This window comes from Perca fluviatilis, chromosome 16, assembly GCF_010015445.1.
Source record: "Perca fluviatilis chromosome 16, GENO_Pfluv_1.0, whole genome shotgun sequence".
NCBI lineage: Eukaryota > Metazoa > Chordata > Actinopteri > Perciformes > Percidae > Perca > Perca fluviatilis.
In genome coordinates, this window is record NC_053127.1 from 24,187,738 (window position 1) to 24,207,952 (window position 20,215).

Consider the following 20,215-nt stretch of genomic DNA (forward strand, 5'->3'; position numbering starts at 1 on the left):
GATCTACTGGGCCTTTAGTTTCTGCAGCCCTACTTTATGGTGTAGGTGTTTGTTTTACATAAAATTCTGATGACCAATCCACCATTGATGTCTGCATGACTGGACAGTGACTGCTTTTTGTTCTGCACCAGTGACTCAGGCCTCGAGGTCGAAAACATTTAGCCAGATTAAGGAAAGCGGTCACGCTACAAGATAACTGGTGTTGTGAATGTAAACTTTTAGTATTGACTAAAATTGTATTATTAAAATGAAAAACAAATGGTGGTCAAACAGGGGGAGACCATTTCTTTTATGATTATTACCTCCGCCTATAGGTTATGTTTTCGGTTTGTTTGTCCATCAGCATGATTACGGAAAAATGAATGTCCTGATTTTCATGAAACTTGTTTTGCAGCACTAATCCCTGGATGCCGTTCCCTTACAATAGGGGAGATAGGGGAAGGGGAGGAGAATGCCGGACAAAATAGCCTGCCAATGGCCAAGACTTATACCCACAGTCCACATCTGGTGAGTCAGACTAATCCTGAATTCAAATACTGTCTCGACAACATGGATTGAACATGTGTTGTCCTGGGGTAAAATTTGACCCGTTTTTCAAAGTGATTTATATCAGAAATATGGATTTCTTTCAACCAAATTGCCCAAAAAAACATGGATGGTTCCATACAACGTTCTTCAGGTCCAGTTTTATAGCATTTGAAAACAGTGTTGAAATGGTTTCAAAACAGTATCTGGACTAAATTTTGACATATAGCGTACCCATGTGTGACCCACTCAACACCCTCTGATCTTAACTATTAGTAAAAAGAATTCATAATTTCTGGGTTTTTTTAACTAAAAACTTATGTATGATTTCATATAAATGAGGTTTGATGACCATGAATTCCAAGAATAAGTGTAAAACCTATTATTAAACCAGCTCAGGTTTTAAAAAAGCGCCAAAAGCATGGAAAGAGTGACAATTACATCAGAAAAAGCAACAAAATCATCGGAAAAAGTTCATTTTCAATTTTGACCTGGAAGGACAACAAGTTCATGGTTGACAGGAAGACAACACAAGGGTTAAAGGAGACATATGCTCATTTTCAGGTTCATACTTGTATTTTGTGTTTTTACTAGAACATGTTTACATGCTTTAACGGTAAAAAAAAAAAAATTCTCAAACTGTCTGTCTACCTGTATTCCCCCTCTGTTTTAGTGCCTGTCTCTTTAAGCCCCCCTCCAAAAGCCCAGTCTGCGCAACTAGATGCCAACACTGTTGTGTTACACTTCATGCCTGTTTTGCTCCCAGAATGCCAACATGCTATGGGAAATTGCACACTGGGTCAGCATTATGCCACCTTTGCTTGGTCCTGTGTAAATAAACAAAGCCGGCATAACAGCAGACCTTTATTGCAGCACTATAACGGAATCTCAGTGTGACAGGGGCTAAAGAAAGGGGAGCCAAATCTGAATGGCTTGTTGAATCCCATGTTTTCTGATGTAGGCAGGCCTCAAAAACTGACTGGGTTGTCTTATTTCAGTTTGTGGGTTGGTAGGCACTGCAGATACCCCAATGTATGTGCACAAGCAATGAAAAAGTCAGTTTTTCACAATAGTCTCCTTTAAGTTTATAACAGTATACCTTCAAGACTGATGACCAAACTCCAGCCTCAGCTAACTGGACTATGAGTTTAATGCTAATATAGCATGCTAAATGTTGAAAATGCAGTCAGTGTTCTCTTAATTTCAGTGTTATGCTGGGAATAAGGAACGGGGTCACAAATGGCCATTTAGAAATACAGCCATTGGATTTCTATGGATTTTGGCAAACTGTGCACTTAAGTTTGACAATGTGAAGTAACAATAAAGTAGATGCAATATATTTTTATGCTACTGTATATAAAGAAAAGGTACATATTATTGCTCTGGTAGCACACACCTTCTTAAACTCTCCTTTAAGAAACCATAACCAATGCAGAGCCTTGGCTGGTTGTGATAACGGTGTTGATGTCAAGACATAGATTGCTTATAAAAAGGACGTGAGTTCCTCAGATTTGTCCACTAAAGTTTTATTGTCAAATGAAGTCAGACTAAACGAGTAAAGTGTAGGTAATGTGTCTCAGATATACATAAAATCTATTGATCACATCTTTAATTTCATATAGATGATATATATTTCTGAAATATTTTTATTTATTGTGATGCTGTCAAGTATTTTTACCTTCTAAAAAAGTGTAGCTTTGTTTCAGGCCAACATTGCCTATTGAAGATATTATTTGAAAATCATTCTGAACAGGCATCAAGATTGGGGACTGTTTATAATGTTGATCAAGGATCAGTTGGATGTGTTTGTGTGCCGTGCCTTTACAGATGCTGCATGGAGCTGTGGTCGTGAATGACACAGCATTAACCCAAGACTTAGTGATGCTGTTTCAGACACCTGTCAAAGTTCTGCTGTCTATACTGCCATGTCTTCTCTTTCTGTATGGAAACGGCGTCATGATGTTTTCCTTGTTAAGGAAGCCTCTCCTCCTGGAGTCCCTCCGCTATGTCCTGTTTGGTCATTTACTCCTCACTGACTCTCTGCAGCTTCTAGTGACTATGTTGCTGTACATCATTGCCGCGACCATGGTCAGAATGATCAGCTACGTCTGTATTATTGTCACACCGTTTGCAGGCATCACTGTTAAAATGTCACCCCTCAACCTCGCTGTGATGTGTTTAGAGCGGTATGTTGCCATTTGTTTTTCACTGAGGCATGCCGATATTGCCACTACCAGGACAACCGGCGTGGCCATTGCTTTCATGTGGACAGTGGCCCACTTGACTCGTTCAGCCAGCATTTCCTATTTGTCATGCTGGAGAACACAGGCTTCACTGTGCCAAGGTTCTTTCACAGACAAACTGTCTTCCAGCTAGAAATGTATTCAACTGTAAATATGGCCTTTTACCATTGCATATTTTGTATTAGTGATACAAAATGATACACATACAATTCTATCATAATTGCAGCCTCTTCTTATGTCCGTAATGCCAGTAAGGCCCATAAGACAGTGCTGTTGCATTTGATTCAGTAATGTCTGTGTCTCACCTTCACTCTGTTTAATATGATAAACCCCAGAAGCACATCAAATACAAATCCTGCTATGGCCAGTCTTATTCAGTATGTGCTCTTGTTAGGTCTTATCATTTTCCCTAAGTGTTTGAGCTCACTCATATATGGCCTAAAAGATCGCACCTTCAGACATGTCTTCAAATATTATTTCACCTTTGGCTTCAAAGGCACTGTTAAACCATTTCCTAAATCTTAAATTCAAATACATTAGGCTAATTGTGTTATGCTTTTTTCCTTTGCTTGCACAATCCCGTTGAGTAGAAATGCCACCTTAAATTTGCAGTAGGCAAGTTTTTTTCTTTGTGTGATTTATTTAAGTAGGCTACATGACAAAGTGAATGATAAATAGTTTCAGGTCAAAATTATAAAAAGTAGTTAAAGAAATATGCTGATATGACAATTTTAAGTACATTTAGACTACAATATAGAGCAATTTTTTCTCAAAAAGTAAAGTCTGAGGATTACTGTCTAAGACCATGTCTAAACCATATGTATTTTTGTGGTGAAGAATGGACTGGAAATCTACTGATTACAAAGACACAAAGTGCAGCAGCTTTTCAATTACTTCTTTTCTTATTGCATACAAATAAATTTCACCCTCAATACTTTTTTTTTTTTTTGGTGATGTTTGTGTTTATTAAAGCCATCAACCACATGTGTAGACAGATATTTGATATTCCACTGTAGGAAATGATGACACATTATTGCGTTAAATATCTAGACTGTTTCGCAAAATTCATAATTCCCCTCCATGACTTACGTGTACATTTTATACTAACATATAAATGTATATATTTTTTTTAAGTAAATCACTCTTTCAAAAATGATGCAAATCATGTTTGATTTCCTAGAGAATTGACCATTTCAAGCCACAGTATCTTTTATTTCTCTTTCCTACACAATTAGCTATATATAAGTTATATAACCCTAACATAAGATGAATGATCCATGTCCAGTATGATTGTGTTGTTTTGTAAATGTGTTTCTCAAAATCTCCTTTAAAGTTGTGTCATTATCATATTACAGTGAATAGTTTGTAATAAAAAGTACGGACATATTTTCTTGGTTGAGGTTTATTAACATTTCATTCACATTATTTTTTGGCTCAGTTGATGGGGAACGATGTTTTTCCAACACTGTCATCCCAGTTTTAACATGCACACAGCCCTGTTTGTCATGTAATCACGCATTCATCATCTAAAGAATTCTATGAAGAACACTTCAAAATATGTTGTTTTCAGTTGTCATTAATAAATAATAGTAATAGTAAATAATGATATTATTATCTCTCTGCTCTTTTTTTAAATAATTAAAAACAGTTGGCCCCCAGTATGGCACGAGTTGACCAAAACAGATTTACACACATATGAATATATCATATTTTAAATTCCATATATAGTATGTTTCATCGATTGATGAAAAGACCATACCAAATGATTTTCCCATGTCAATTTTCTATGAACATTTCTGGAACATCCCATCAGTTTAGATAGCCTACATGTTTTCAAATAACAAATATGAATGGAATACACACATTACTATAGCTTTTGATAACAATAGCTCAGATATTTTATCTTGTAAAAAACATAGACCGCAAATATCATTAAATCTGACAGGACAAGTCAACATTTTTAAAGTAGGCCTAGTTGTAACGTCAACAGCCTCAAATATGGAAACATAAAATACGTTCTATGTTTCATAATGATTGGACTAAAAGTTAAGTTACAAGGTGACACTGACACAAGTGATTTTATAAGTACATAACACACATTTTAAAAGTATGATGTTAAGTCTGAATGTGCATGTGAAGAGTTCATTCTGTCCGCCAGCAGATGTCACCTTTGGTTTGTAAATAGTTCAACAGTGCACACTGTGGCTGTAACTGCAGCCTTTAATTTTAGTCTTTAGTATGTAAGCAAATGGTACCTGAGGAAACTTGTATGAGGCTGTAAAAAATAGGAATTTTCATTAACTTGTGATGTTTTTTATGAAATTCCTCTCCCCTCCTCTTTCTCACAGTCGAGATGGATGCTGGGAGAAAGGATAGAGACAGAAAGCACAGAGAGACCAATTTACGTGGGTAAACAGGCAGGGAGATGCTGAACCGCAGAATAAAAGAAGCGTCTGAGCGGGAGGTGGACTAATTTAAATGATCTTTACTCCGCCACAATCCTGAAGCCCTCTCAATACCTCTCTGGCCTTCATGAAAGAGCACTTGAAGGGTTGAAAAACATTCCAGAGAGAGAAAGTACCTGGTGACAGAGAGCAGCTTTAGTTTAGAGCGAGAGCAGAAGGAAAAGGTTGATCACAATATCCTTCACATCCTCAAGCAAGAAAATGGATTGCATGGCTTTGGTTTATTAATAATGGCACAGCCTCAGTTTCCCTTTTGGTCACACATAAGTTGTTGTGTGTGTTGTGGTGTTTCCAAAGGCTACATAAATGCCTCATCCAGAAAAGACAATTATTTCTGAGCCAAATAAATGAACAAAGGAAGGTACAGAAAGCGTATCTTTGTCTTTGCTAATTAACTGAGATGTGATTTGAAAGAAAAGTCTAAAGAATGTTGCAGACAAAATTGTTTAAGCAATGTCTATTGTGTAGTTTTGGGCTACATGTAAGTAAAAAAAAACAAAAAAACTCTTACATTAGAAAATGTTCTATCAAACAAAATCAGAAAGTAATGACAAAACCAACATTTTTAAAAAGTAGGGATCATATACCAAGAATCCATAAACAATATAATGCAAACCAGTGCCGTAGAAAATAAAATAAAAAACGTATTGATTGTGTCTAGAATGTTGCATTTTCTTGAGATTGTCTGTCAGAGAGGAAGTGAGTGAAGTCAGTTGTAATGTTACTGTTCTGTTGCTCATGATATAAATACAGGGGATTGACTTGTAGCCTACACATTACAATATAATGCATCCCTGTACAATAACACCATAGCCTAAGAAACTGTTGGATAAAAACCTCACTGTACCTCCACAAAAGCATTATTTATTAGAGCCTGTTAATTAAACACATGTGCAATTTACAGGACTTTTGTGTCTGTTAAATTGCCTACTACCCCTACATCATCTTGAAACAGTAATGGTTACAAAACATTCAACTGCTTTTTGATTTGGTAATGTCCAGGTATTTCATGAGACAATCAAGAGAAATGGAAGTTCAATTTAAAAAAAAAAAAAAAAAGCTGCTGATGGAAGAAAAAGGAAATATGAAACAAAGAGCAAAAAAAAGTGAAACAATAGTGGGGCTCATCATCAGCTAAATATTGTCTAATGGAAAAGTCTACTGCTCCATGAGGAGGGGGTTGTGGAAAAGTCAGCGGGAAACTTTAGGATGTAACTTTTAATATGGCTGTGATTTTAGAAAAATCCCCTAAATTGAATTATACAGTCTTTTATTCTGCACTTCATTCTCCCAAATAACATATAGCTTTCATGTTGGTGCACTTAAGAACAATGGGAATATTCACTGCACTTATTTTACCCACTTTGAGATAAATAAAAAGACATGCTTGCATGCATGCAAACACACGCACACACACACAAATGTTTGCACTATAGAGTTGCAGATGAATGGGATAGTGGGAGAGTAATTGTATCCCTTGTGGCTCTCCAGAAGACAGCACAGAGATTCAAATGAAAGCACTGATTCCCCCCCCCCCCCACCCAACCCCTATCCCACTCATACATTACTTTGCAAAGAATAACTTGTAGACTGACTATGAACAGCAACTACACATGTCTGCATGTGACAGACCCACGCAGCATGGGTGACCAGCAAGAGCAACTGTTAAAATTTTCATCAACCTTTACGTATCACTTCAGAAAAAAAACTAAATGGAACACAGCCATCATTGATGGCATTCCCCATTAATGTTTTTGCTATAGCATCACCTTTAGACAAATACTGTAAACATTCAAAAGATGGCTCAGAGTTTATGAAGGTATATTTGATGTAATATGGCTAGGTGTGTTGCATGCTCAAGCTAAAATGATAGCAACTTGATATCAAAAGCAATCAAATGATAGCAAAACCATTAAAGTAAAATGGTATGGAACACCCAAAAATAACTTTGTAACTTTTGTACAGAGTCAGTCAAATATGTTAAGTACCACATTTTGAGAACATTGGATTAAAGTTGTAGAAGTGGTGAAAAAAAAAAATAATTGTGCCAAAAATTCTAAATGTGTAGGCGAAAACGGGCGTGACCTACTGTATGACAGTATGTGGATGGATCATGCAGTCTAGGTTGGACCTGTATTTGGGCCAAGTAGTCAATAAAGAAAATGTGTTTCTACTCTTCATAGTTCAAGAGTTGTAAATTATGGATTGTAATGTTTAAGTTCACACGGTGGCCTAATTTGCATCAACAAAGGAAACAATTCTTCTTAATTAATTGGCCTAACATCCCACCTAATTTAACCGGAAACCGGTAGGCCTACATGATTTCAAAACCTCCTGCTGACTGAGAGACAGAAAAACAGGTCGAATGTGTATCCTTTATGGCAGCGGTAAAACCATGTAGGCCTAGATGCATTTCCCCTGAGGAACCTTCAAAGACAGCGGAGAATAAAGTGATTTGATCAATCAATTGTATGTCGAGTTATCAACAGAGATGACGTAATGTGTATACTAATGGATCATTCCTCCAGGGGGATGTTGCTGTAAGATCTCGACAAAATGACCGTTAACTTCCATTGTCAGGTGAGCTCCCGGTCTCCCCGCTCCGTGCTGTGTAGATGGTACAGTCCACATGCAGTTCGGAGTTGTTGCTGAGGAGGTTCCACTGTTCAGCACATACCGTTAAATTGGCATGCATCCTACGCTTGGGTCCTGAGTAGCAGGAGACTACACTGATTTTGAAAATGTTACCGTCTTATCACCGGAGTTACCTTGGACAGCAGGGCAGGGTCGCTTTATTTCACCTTTTGTGCAGTATTACAGGTGAGTCAGGAATTTCTTATGGTAGTTGTATTCGTTCTATTAACGTTACACAGAAGTTTTGGGAAAGAGCCGACTGTCTCATCTTGCAGAAATCTCAACGAGCGAGTCGGCAAAACTAGCTACCGCCGTGTGCTTTACGTGTGGGGCATTTGAAGTTGCAAGTTTAGCAAGTTAAGCAGGTGTCATTTAAAGACCAAAGGAAACTTGGTTACAAGTTCACTTCAACGCTTCGGAGTGCTAGCTAACCATCGCCACCGCCGCGGATGATGGTGCGACCCGAGGCTGCCATAGAAACAGTCCATAGAAAACCGCCGAGGAGGCGACAGGCAGTAATATTCAGTTATCTATACCCAACCTACACTTGGGTCGTTGCAGATTTAGTGGCAGCCATATTAGCTCCAGAAACATTTGCTATTAAAGCATTAGAGTAAACCATCCTAAATGTCAGTACTTCTCAGCTCTGGATGAGGGTAAGCCACCATGTACAGTGAATCCTAAACTGATTATGGTTTAATCAAGGGGTGAGCAATTCACTAACTCCAACATGAAACACGCCAACTTTGTGTCTAGTGCTGTAACGTTAGTGCTGCTGCTGTATTAAAACTCTAAAAGCAAGGATTCCACAATTGAGCTCTAGCTCTGTCTCCAAACTCTCCCCTATATTACTTTCAAGTTAGCATATGCGTTAAAAAGAAACCAGTGAAAATGTATGACTGAATGTGCCACAAAGGTCAAATGTTAGCCTAATAGTTAAGATTAATAATGAAGTATTTTGAATATACAAGTATAATGAAAAGCTTTTATTAAGTGTGACGCACACAACCAACCAGGCTAAAGACTCCCTGGATAATATACCTTGTTTGGGAAAAGGAAATTCACACCAAATGTAAAACTTTGCTTTGCTCAGAGACGATCAATAGTTGAGTAACCTACACCATCACTGACCAATGTGTAAATCAGGCCAGACAGTTTGTCTGTCCCTATGCTGTACTCTTTAATGTATTTCTCTTGCTTTATCCAAAGGTAGGAAAACAACCCCTAATATGTTGACTACATTTTCAGTATACAGTTGCAACACCACCACAAACTACATTCAAAAACCATTGCAGAGTGAACTCAACTAAATTTTACAGTTTGTTGCAGGGCTGTTGGATTGTATTACCTTGCAAAGTGGTTTCATTATTTTTTTGTCACTCAATTGATCTCATTGACAGTTTTCTTACTCAACATTGGCTGTATTTAAGCCATAAAACTCCCAATGTATGTATATATAATATATATATATATATATATATATATATATATATATATATATATATATATATATATATATATATACATATCTCGTTTGTCCTTCGGACCGAGCGACGCAAGGACAACACAAGGATTATGTACTTCCGTTTACTTTGTTGAGAATTGCTCTCTAAACAAGGGTTAATACACCACCTTAGTTCTTGTTTGTACAGCATTTTGGTCAGCTTAAACTGTGTTTAAATGTGTTCTAGAAATAAACTTTACTTACTTACTTTAAAAGAAAACCGGTTTTAGAGAGCAATTCTCAACAAAGTAAACGGGAGTACATAATCCTTGTGTTGTCCTTCGGGTCACTGGGACGTCACTAGGACAACACAAGGTAAATTATATATATATATATATATATATATATATATATATATATATATATATATATATATATATATATATATATATATATATATATATATATATATATATATATATATGATAGCAAAATGGGCTTCATAACTTGGACATAATCACATCAGAGCAGCATTGTACATCAGTGTCTCTCCTCTGTAGCTCTGTCTATTGCCCAATGAAAAAGAAGCAGTTGTATGGCCAGGATACTTGTGTATCCAGCACTATACCATTGCTTTATGTTGTAGTGGGCTTCTCTTGCCACTCGACAGTGTGCTGAGAAGAGAAGCTCTGGGCTACTATACTAGGACTGAACCCATGGACGGATCCGTACTCTTTTGTTAAAGACTTTATGTGAGACACAAGCGGAGTGACCCAGCCACTCTCTATTACATTAGTAATGTACTGCATGTTCTGTCATGTTACCAGGATCCCAAAGTCCATTCCTAGACGTTTACTTCCTTCAGAGATTTCAAGTTAAGGAGCAGAGACAGGTGCCCATTTGTCTGCCTTCTGATTAAGTCTGCTGTACATTTCAATGAGGAGTTTCACCTTGTGCCTTTTTTTTATTAAATTTTTTTTTTAATGCAGAATAGATACACACACCCTCACATCTAATACATGTCTTAATATTAAAAAGGAACAAACAAGCTTTTCTAATCAAAATAAGCTTAGCTGACAAGATGCACACAATATCTTCAGCTTCCAAAGTTGTTATTTTAGCAAACAATTTCCTGCTTACACATCCAGCACACTTGGTGGAACTAGGGATGCACATTTCTTTTATCAATAGTTTGCTGCCTTAACAAGCAATTATTGATTAATAATTTATGAAATTCAATGGATGTTTTACCATTTATAAAAAAAAAAAAAAAAGTAAACGGCAAGTTACTTGGGGTCTGGCTAGTCCACACATTATTCCGGGATGGAAGAAAAACCTGCTCTAGTTTATTGGCATTTCTTTAAACCAATCACAATCATCTTGGGCGGTGCTATTCGCTGGATAGAGACCACGGTGCCGCTGCAAAAATAGCCTCGGGAAAGAACTTGTTTTGGTGGAACGTGTAAGTTCAAAAGTTGATTTAGTCGTGCAACGGAAAACTCCGATTGGACAGATAGTCTAGCTAGCTGTCTGGATTTACCCTGCAGAGATCTGAGGAGCAGTTAACCATAGTCCTCATAAATCGTCCGGAGTTTAAAATTACGACACAAAGAAAGCGGAAGGTAGTGGACATCTGGCCGAAAAGAGTGACATCCGGCGGAATTTCCGGTAGCAATCCCCCCCCAATATATGGATATAGACTAATTGAATGTTAAACTAAAGAACACAAAATAATGACTTAATTTAAAATTGCGGAGCTCCTGTCTGCAGACCTGATGTACAGGGTGGAGTGATGTATTGTTGTTGATTTAGTTGGAAGCATGTGTAATTGGAGTCCTGCTGTCTGAAACTCGTCTCTCAACCTGCGTTTACCGAGCAGCTTCTTCTTTTCAAGATGCCAGTTTAGCGGGAGCATGAGCCTTAGATAGCTAAACCGCACAGCCACCAAGCAACAACAATTTTTTACAAATTTCTGCTTCAGAGTTCATCAACAGGACTGCCTTAGTGAGCAGAGCAACGGTTTACAGTTTGCGTGCCTCCGGTGGGGGATCACCAAACACCAAACACAAAACACAAATGTAACTCAGTCTCATTTAAGGAAGAGGCTTTACCCAGTGGCCCAACCACATGCTACAGCAAATCAAATACACCTTTTCGGAGTTCCTCGTTTTCTGCATTATCGGTTAATATATTTCTAATTGGTTAAATTATTAACAGTGATTTTTCGTCATTAGCATCCGTAGGAGCAACGCCAGCATCTAGCATTTGGATGTTTCACAGGGGTTGATGAGAACAGCTCAGATTAAACCATATATAAATGTGCTTGCCTTGAAACCATAGACAAACGGTTAGCTAGCACAGGCTGAAAAGCTGGTATTAATTCTTCATATTATCAATATGTGTGATTTGTTTACAATCATTAAATTTGATGGTAATATCAAAAATAATGCAGATTCAAGGCCTAATTAACATTTTAAAAACGCTACCATAAAACACTTGTAGTAGAAATGATTAGTGTGCCTACTCTTTGGCATTACTGGCTTCTGCAGTCGGCTAGAAATGTAGATTGCATCACCCTTGTGCATATGTGCCTTTTGTGCAGCTCGATCAAGCCAAAAAGTTGATTTGAAGGTCTGAGTCAGACTGTCAAATGATCATACAACCCTTTTCTGCCCTGCTCTGTAAAGCTGGCTGTGCCACTTCCACCCTAACACCATCACCATTTATGTTCTGATTTTCACTTTTAACAAGACCTGCTGCCCTCTGGCAAGACACAAATATTAATACACTTGCTGCCACATAAGTGGTGCATGTGAAGGTAATATTGACTAAAGCGAGAACGAGCAGCAGAATGTCCCCAGGGAGGTGTGTGTGTGTGTGTGTGTGTGTGTGTGTGTGTGTGTGTGTGTGTGTGTGTGTGTGTGTGTGTGTGTGTGTGTGTGTGTGTGTGTTGTGTGTGTGTGTGTGTGTGTGTGTGTGTGTGTGTGTGTGTGTGTGTGTGTGTGTGTGTGTGTGTGTGTGTGTGTGTGTGTGTGTGTGTGTGTGTGTGTGTGTGTGTGTGTGTGTGTGTGTTGAAAGTGTCTACACTAGCTGCTGTCTTTAAGGACTTAAAGATTCCTTTCTTTGTCTCTGAATGAAAGAAGAGTGAAAACATTCTTATTGCTATGTCAAGATAGGCTGCATATAAGATCAAATAGACTTTGCCCTTATTCTCATCACTTTTTTATTCTGAGTTGGAGAAAACGAGGGCACGCTTATGTAAGGTTGTCGTCATGTCACCAATAAAAATTTAATAGAGTCCCTATACCTCTCCCATTTCATATGCAGTGCAGGGAAAATGCAGTTTTTAATTTATTTTTGCCATCCAGCCTTATCATGACAAATGCATAACCCAGAAAATCGCTTTACAACTTGAGGGAGAGGCTCACTTACAGTAAATTGTACAGTAGTAGTAGTAAAGTTCCTCGTAGCCACTTTAAGGAAGGAAAGCCTCCATATCTTTTAGCATGGCTGTTTAACTGGTGGCTCAAGGCGTTTTTAGTTTGGTTTGACAGAGACTTGCTTCAGATGGCAGCCAGCACAGCTCTGCAAGCAATGATATAAGCAGTAATATTAAAGTGAAAACTTTAGATTATAATTCTAAGTGTCTGACAACATTATGGAAAGGATCCCAACAGAGGTTGACCTTTTTGTTTATAATTTTGTTTGAAATTGCCAATTTTTTCTTCTTTTTATTTTTATTTTTTATTTTTTTTATTTTTTTAAACTGTATTGGATTCACCAGTGGAAATGAAAGCGTATCACAAGCTTGACTTGTCTCTTGGATTAAAGAATATCTTCACATTTGTTCAAGTCTGTCTTAAAACAATAATCAGGTGTTCATACAAACATTTAAACAGTTTTTCCTTGCTGTAATCTTGGGCAACTAAAAGATCCCTTCCTACCATGATTTCAATAGTGATGGGAGACAAAATCCACAGTTCTTGTTTTGTGCAAAAATACACTCAAGTTGACACAGTCTGAGCCAAATCCAGTGGGTATCATCCAAAGTTGCAGTCTTTTAAGTACAGAATACCTACTTTGTGTTTCCTCTGTGGCGCTTTGAAATTGGCCAGTGGCACTGTGAAACACAGAGGGAATTCTGTACTAAAAAGACTGCAACTTTGGATGATACCCACTTGATTTGGCTAACTCAGACTGCTAAACTCTCATATCAGTTTCAGCTAAAGTTTGGAATGCATTTTTGCACAGAATGAGGACTGTGTAAGTTTGTCCCGATCACATGTGTGTCAATGCATAGCCCTAAATAGCACATTAAATCAGAAATAGTGCATCCACAATCCACAGTTAAACATCCCCCCCACTGTTGCACTAATATCTACTGCCCTTTCTCTGCATGAGGGACAAGGGGACTCATTATACCTGCTCAATAACCCAAAAAAATATGCAATCAAAATTTGATATGCACAATTGACCTTTTGGCTCATATTTTAGATATTTATTTACAGCCCTATCTGGGCCAACATATATAAAATGTTAAACAAAAAAATGCTGTGTCAATCATTACATATTTTCCTTTAGTCATTATCCTAATAACTTACCTTTTTAAATAACCTATAACCTGAGATTTAAACATAAGGCAAAAATACAAACTGTCAAATAAGTCCAGCGTTAGTCATTTATACGTCATACTTTAGGGGTAGGGACATTTTCTTTTCCAGTACTAATATTTGAGGACATGGCCTTTTTACAGGGAGACTGTCCAGAGAGAGAGCTGTTTTTGGCAAAACAACAATAGAATTTTTGGAGTCAGTTGCCAAGCAGCGCAGAAGGTTTTGATTTATGATGATGTCTTCCTGCTGGCAGCTTGTTGCAATTAGTGATTTGGTTGAGGGCTTTGGCAGTTAAGCAGTCTTTTCTAAATCAGTAATGTAATTCCACAGTTTTTTTTGTTTACTGGAATCCTGGTGATACATTTCCTCTCACTTGTTTCATACGTGACTTTGCTCTCGCCTCTCCTCACTCACAGCCCTCTTTTTCCTCTCTCAGCGATGATGTCATTTGTCGTGTATGCATATTTCTTCCCATTTTTTTCTGCCGGTCTCAGTCTGTTCTCTTCTCTTCATATCCCTTTGACTTTCCTCAACATGACGTTGAGCTCTCTGCTTTTGAGACATGCCACATTTCTGACAAGTACCGGTGACTGAGTGCATAGGGTAGTTATATTTGGACAAAGGACATACAGACAGCCTGCTTTTAATTCCTGAATTCAGGTCAGGAGGAGGAAAGCTGTAGAGATGAAACAAATTCATCAATGGATCACTCAGTCAGCTGTGTCTTATTTGTTGAAAAGCCCAACGCCTGCTGTGGTCGTATCAAGCTTTGATTCCAGTCTGATACCCACAGATGTCAGATGGTGAACTTCGTTTTAATGACTGACGTCAGCGGTAACATTGAAAATACTCTTCACTCACTGATGCTGTCGTGGTGTTCATGATTTGGCACTCAGTATAAGATTGAGGACTCGTCCCCTCTCGTAATCCCGTCTGACATTTTTTAATTGGCAAATCTGTGCTATTGAGTAGGATAAAGCAATGTATTTCTTGTCAACCTGAAAAGGGAATTGTCTGCCATGTCAATTACAAGCAATGTTTTTTCCTCACATCTTTCGATTATTTTTGGATTCAATAGATCGTAGTCTATGAAATGTCAAAGTTCTGACACAAGTTCTAGGAGCTAAAAGTGACTTTAGACTGTGACTTTAGGTGTGTTTAGTCTGACCACACCAAAACCCAAACATTTTAAAGATTGAACTAAAGCTGCAACAATTAGTCGATAATCGGTAAGTGGATCGACAGAAAATAATCAGCAACAATTTTGATAATGAAATTACCGTGTAACAAATGCACTAATTCCAGAGTTTGAACTGAATACTCTATAATATATAAAAGTGTTGCCAGTTTTGCTTGATTAAACGACCGCAACAATTGGCCTAATCGATCGTCAATCAATCTTGATTCATTGTTTTTCATAGATCGACTTATTGTTTCAGTTCCAATTTCAGTTCATATGTCCATACAAGGTGAGATTTATTCACTTGTGTAATTTATAAAGTATTGGTTTTGGTTTAGCAATGATCTAGATTCCAATTTTTTTTTTAAAGGTCTCAAGATAGCTAATAATTCAACAGTAAGCGTTGTAAGTGCTTTTAACTCCTACAGTTTTTTTTTTTTTTTTTTTTAATAAATGGTGTTATATTATCCAAACCTGTTTGCAAATGAACATGATTGTATGTGGTTAAAGTCTTGGTTTTGTGTCTCTGGCAGGTGTTTGGGGCAGTCAGGTGGTGGTGCCTCAGAGGGTGAATGCTGTGTTGGGGAAGAATGTGACATTAGAGTGCAGAGTGGAGGTGGGCACAAACCTTACTCTTACTCAGAGTTCCTGGGAGCGCCGTCTGCCTTCAGGCTCTGTCACAGTGGCTGTCTACAACCCACGGTATGGCATCTCTATCCCTCCAGAGTTTATTCATCGCTTGTATTTTCGCTCACCTTCCTCGCATGATGCCACCATTGTCCTGGGAAACGTAGGCTTTGCTGACGTCGGGATCTATACCTGTAAAGTTGCCACATTTCCTCTAGGAAACACTCAAGCCTCCACTACTGTCAATGTACTCGGTAAGTATACATATTTGCACGCATGTGTGTTCTTCTATGTAACAAGTATTGTAGGTAATGTCAAGTACAGCTGAAACAACTAGTCAATTAATCGATTACGTGATTGGATATGGAGTATTCATCAAATATAAATAAACTATGGATATTTGCTGGCGTTAAATCTGCTTTGTTAGTAACGTAATATTTTAAAACCTACATCTACCAGAATCCATTGCGCCGTACCGGACCAACAAACACATCCGCTGGTGGGTGATGAATGCGAGCTCATCAAGCTCCTCCGTAGTTTAGTGCGCTAAAATATGTTTCTGAAAATATTTTACGTGAGAAATAGGCTATAAAGTAACAGAATATGGATTTATATTTAGTCTGGATCAATGGAAGTACATTTCCAGGATAAAGCCTGACATATGGCGCTTGGCTGGCGCGTCAGATGTCAGGCTTTGCCCCTCACCTTCCGCTCTCTGTGTTTTGCCGTTCTCAAAATCCCTTCACTACAGGAAATGCCAACAAACTTCGAGCTAGCAAGCTAGATGTTGAAAATGGCAAGTTGAAGAAAATTTGGATTGTGCAACAAGATTCAATTTTAAGAACCAAGCAGATGATTGTAAAGATGTACAAAGAATATGTTTACGGCATTTACTCACTAACTGGGACATTTTGGGACCGATGTGAGAGGATTGATCTAGACGAAGTACACACAGCGATACACTGCTAAGAGCAAATTACATTTAACCATGTCCGGCTAATTTAAATGGCATGGTATTTTATTTTGTAAACACTTAACTTCATTTAATATTGTATGTGGCGTTATCCTTTGCGGGCTGCAAATGTTGCAGAGGCACTGTCTCAGCGTCCGTAACTTAGCGTCGCGTGTGTGATGTAAACCTTTAAAACACTGCGATTAACTCAGTATGAAAACCTCAGAAGGGTCTTAAAAAAACTGCGTGTGTGTCAACTCTTTTTCTTTCCTTTGCTCCCTCTCTGAATCACAGTGGAGCCGAAAGTCTATGTGTCTGCAGGTTCAACTGCCCTGATCGACGGTGGCAACGATACCGTGGTGGCCACCTGTATTGCTGAGCGGGCCCGGCCCCCTGCTGAGGTGTCCTGGGAGTCCAACCTTTTTGGCCAGTCAGAAGTGCAGCTATTTGACGAAGCCAACGGCACAACCAGCACACAAGTGAGCTACCTCTGGCAGCCCACACGTCACGTCCAGGGCCACACACTCACCTGTGTGGTCCGCCACCCGGCTCTGCAGAGTGACTTCAGGATCCCCTACCAGCTCAATGTGCAGTGTGGGTGCCTTATGAGTGGCTATTTGGGGTAACAGCCAAAAGAGGGCCTTATAGTAAATATGTTGATTTCTATTGATTCTGTCCTGCTGTAAGACTTATTAGGGTATTATTTTAAGGCCAGAATAAACTTCCAGGCCTAACCTGAGTAGATTAAAGGATGCAGTAGAGTCTACATTATAAAATGAGTGAATCTTTTAGGCCCAAGTGAAGGCTCCCATCTGTCAATTTGAAGGGGGACAAGTATTGAGTTCCTTTACTTTCCTTGAACAGTTAAACACTGTATTGAGAATAAAGTACAGGCAGACAATCTTAAAAGTATTTGATTTCCAACAGTAGTTAGTTGATAATGCTTGGCCTTGTCAGTGTTGACGTTTGATTTATTTAAAGCACTTCAACAACAATTCACTTTTTTGAAAACCGCTGAATTGACAGAGATCAAAATCAAGGATGATCCATGCATGTTCCTTACAGGTATTAATTATGGTTTAAGAGAGGCTGTCCTTGGTGTTTTCCTTGAATTTTCTGTATCTCTTTCTTTCTTTTTCTAATTCAGCACATGTCCGTGTGTGCCCCTAAACTGTCAAAAGTGAAAATGTCTTCTGTCAGTAAGCCGCCATAGATGTTAGAGCACATGTCTGTACTTTTTGGGGCACTAATAGGTGTCTGCGGAGCAGCTGCAAATAGACTGGTGAAAGGGGTACAATTACCCCCTTGAATTTTTGTTCGACAGATGCATTTAACTGATAGCGGCTACAAAGGCTTTTATGTTTGTTCAATGTATGACACAGCAGATAAGAAACCAAAGAATAGTAAACATGTAGTTGAAAAAAAACTGAAAACTGGACCCCCAGTTGTGGAATGGTGTTGAAGATTTTGTTTAAAATTTCGAAAACCATTATTATATGCTGAGTCATGACTCTCTGTACACTGTACTTTGTTTTCATAGATTACGAAACACCTTAATGCATATTTGAAGGACACAGGCTCATGTCTCGAGGCCATGACTGACCTCAGACTCCATATAATGCTGCACACAAACCATGCAAACGGTCACCTTGCATAGGTTTGCTGATGTAAAGCACATAGTCTATGCTAGAACTATCAATACAACACAGCTGAAATATTTTAAATAAATGAAAATTGACCTTGGTGTATACCATGTACCTTGTTATGGTTAAACACAGAGCTGAAATGGTCAGCCTGTGCTGTTGAACACGGTTTTCTAAGGTTTGTTAAGTTTCTGGCCAGTTTTTAGTGATATCTAAATTATTTGAGTTTTTTCCCTCTCTCTCTCTTTGTAGTTGCTCCTGATATCTCTGTTGTGGGCTATGATGGAGACTGGTATGTGGGTCGGGAAAATGTTCAAATGACGTGCAAAGCCAACGCAAACCCACCGGCTAATCACTTCAGATGGATCAGGTGGGTGTATCTGTGTGGATGACATTTTCCTTTCCGCTTATGAGTTGACCCAACAGGCCAAAAATGTTTTCCCAAAAATATTAGATTAAGTATTAAGATTCATTCTTTCAATCTTTAGCTAAGGATCTACCCAAAACGCTGAGTTGTAGCTTGTTGTCAGCTCAGTAAACCTAAAATGCCGTTTTTAAGACCTCTGTAGGCTAAATCGAAGATTAGCAACTGAAGGGTAATGTTAGCTTCACGTTTCAAATATTTTTTTACTCCTCCAAAACCTTCAAATCATCATGTATCATATATTATACATAAAATGTCACATGTGCATGGTTGCATAACAGCATCGTTGTTTTAGGTGTGTCTTTGTGTGTCTAAATGTTTGTCTCTTGCGCATCATAGATTGGACAGTGAAATGCCAGCAGGGGTGGAAATCATGAACAGCACTTTGCTCTTCCTGCGTCCCCTCCAGCGGAATGACTCTGGAGTTTACAGGTGTGAGGTTGCCAATGACATCAACCTCCGCAGTCGGGATGTGCGCATTCTCATACAAGGTGAGCTGAGTTTACACACCGGAACACAGCTGACTCCTATTGCCCTCTCTTCCCTTAGGAAGCCCTGTGCGTGCACGGACGTCATAGAGGGTATCACTGCCTGTGACATTGTCCTTCAAGCTGAAATGTGACACTGTATCACTCTCACCCATTCTGTACATACTGACAGTCCAAGCATTTACCCATGGTTAAGTGTGTTGGCACTGAGAATATTTGACGTTTTACATTAAGTCTTAATTGCATGGTGATTAGCCTTGATTAACATTAGGTCTCCAGATGTTCAAAAGGGGAGTTCCTGGGCCAAACAGCTGCAAATATTTAAGACCTCTTTAGAGTGCTGTGCACTGCTTCTGCTCTGTCCTCTTGGCTTGGCATCTAAGTGTCTCACTGTTGTGTATGATAAGCATGTTCCTCTGGTTTCACAAAATCTGTTTTGTCGGTGGAAGCTCTCTTCCTGAATGAAGTTCTGATTATGATGTGATTTTCTTTTACATCTCTCTCGCTTCCTTTCTGTGTTTCTTTTATTTCTGCATGTGTCATGCAGTAAGAGGCAAAAGCCTGCAGCCTTACTGTGAGATGATGTCCCAGATTCATAAAACATTAACTAGTTCTTTTCAACTCCTATTTATTATTTATCATCCATATTTCGTTTTCCTTTGAGAGGACCTGTACGGGTGTGCGAAAGCTTACACATGTTGGTGTACTCTTTGTTGTATGTGTTGCTGTTGGTGTGCTCACATGTGTCCGTTCACTGCCTATGCATGGAGTTGTACGATTCATATACATAGAGCCTACAAACCTTCGGGTTCACGTCATCTCTCCGATGTGAATCTTTTCCCTCACATCTGGCCTGGCACAGAGTTTAAAGTGGCAGAGCAATTTTGCAGCACCATTTAAAGCTTTTAGACTCGGATTCTTTCCATTACTTTAGCTCGGTCTGATTATGGCTTTTGGCTTTTCTGTTTTGTGGACCT

The 20,215-nt window shown here is 38.6% G+C and overlaps 2 protein-coding genes across 3 annotated transcripts in view; both read left to right on the forward strand.

Moving 5' to 3' along the window:
* The first annotated feature begins 338 nt into the window (after nt 1-338).
* Nucleotides 339-3,431, forward strand: LOC120575602 (odorant receptor 131-2-like). The gene is made up of 2 exons (XM_039826402.1): nt 339-507; nt 2,353-3,431. The coding sequence occupies exons 1-2, from the start codon at nt 475-477 to the stop codon at nt 2,899-2,901; spliced, it is 582 nt and encodes a 193-aa protein (XP_039682336.1). The 5' UTR covers nt 339-474; the 3' UTR covers nt 2,902-3,431.
* A 4,433-nt stretch (nt 3,432-7,864) lies between these two features.
* nectin3b (nectin cell adhesion molecule 3b) overlaps nt 7,865-20,215 on the forward strand; it is a 28,010-nt gene continuing 15,659 nt past the window's right edge. For both annotated transcript variants that reach the window (XM_039777244.1, XM_039777243.1), the window contains exons 1-5: nt 7,865-8,053; nt 15,638-15,985; nt 16,978-17,277; nt 18,579-18,696; nt 19,090-19,241. In XM_039777244.1, coding sequence (XP_039633178.1) covers nt 7,975-8,053; nt 15,638-15,985; nt 16,978-17,277; nt 18,579-18,696; nt 19,090-19,241 — 997 coding nt within the window. In that variant the 5' untranslated portion in view covers nt 7,865-7,974. The remainder of the gene's footprint in view (nt 8,054-15,637; nt 15,986-16,977; nt 17,278-18,578; nt 18,697-19,089; nt 19,242-20,215) is intronic.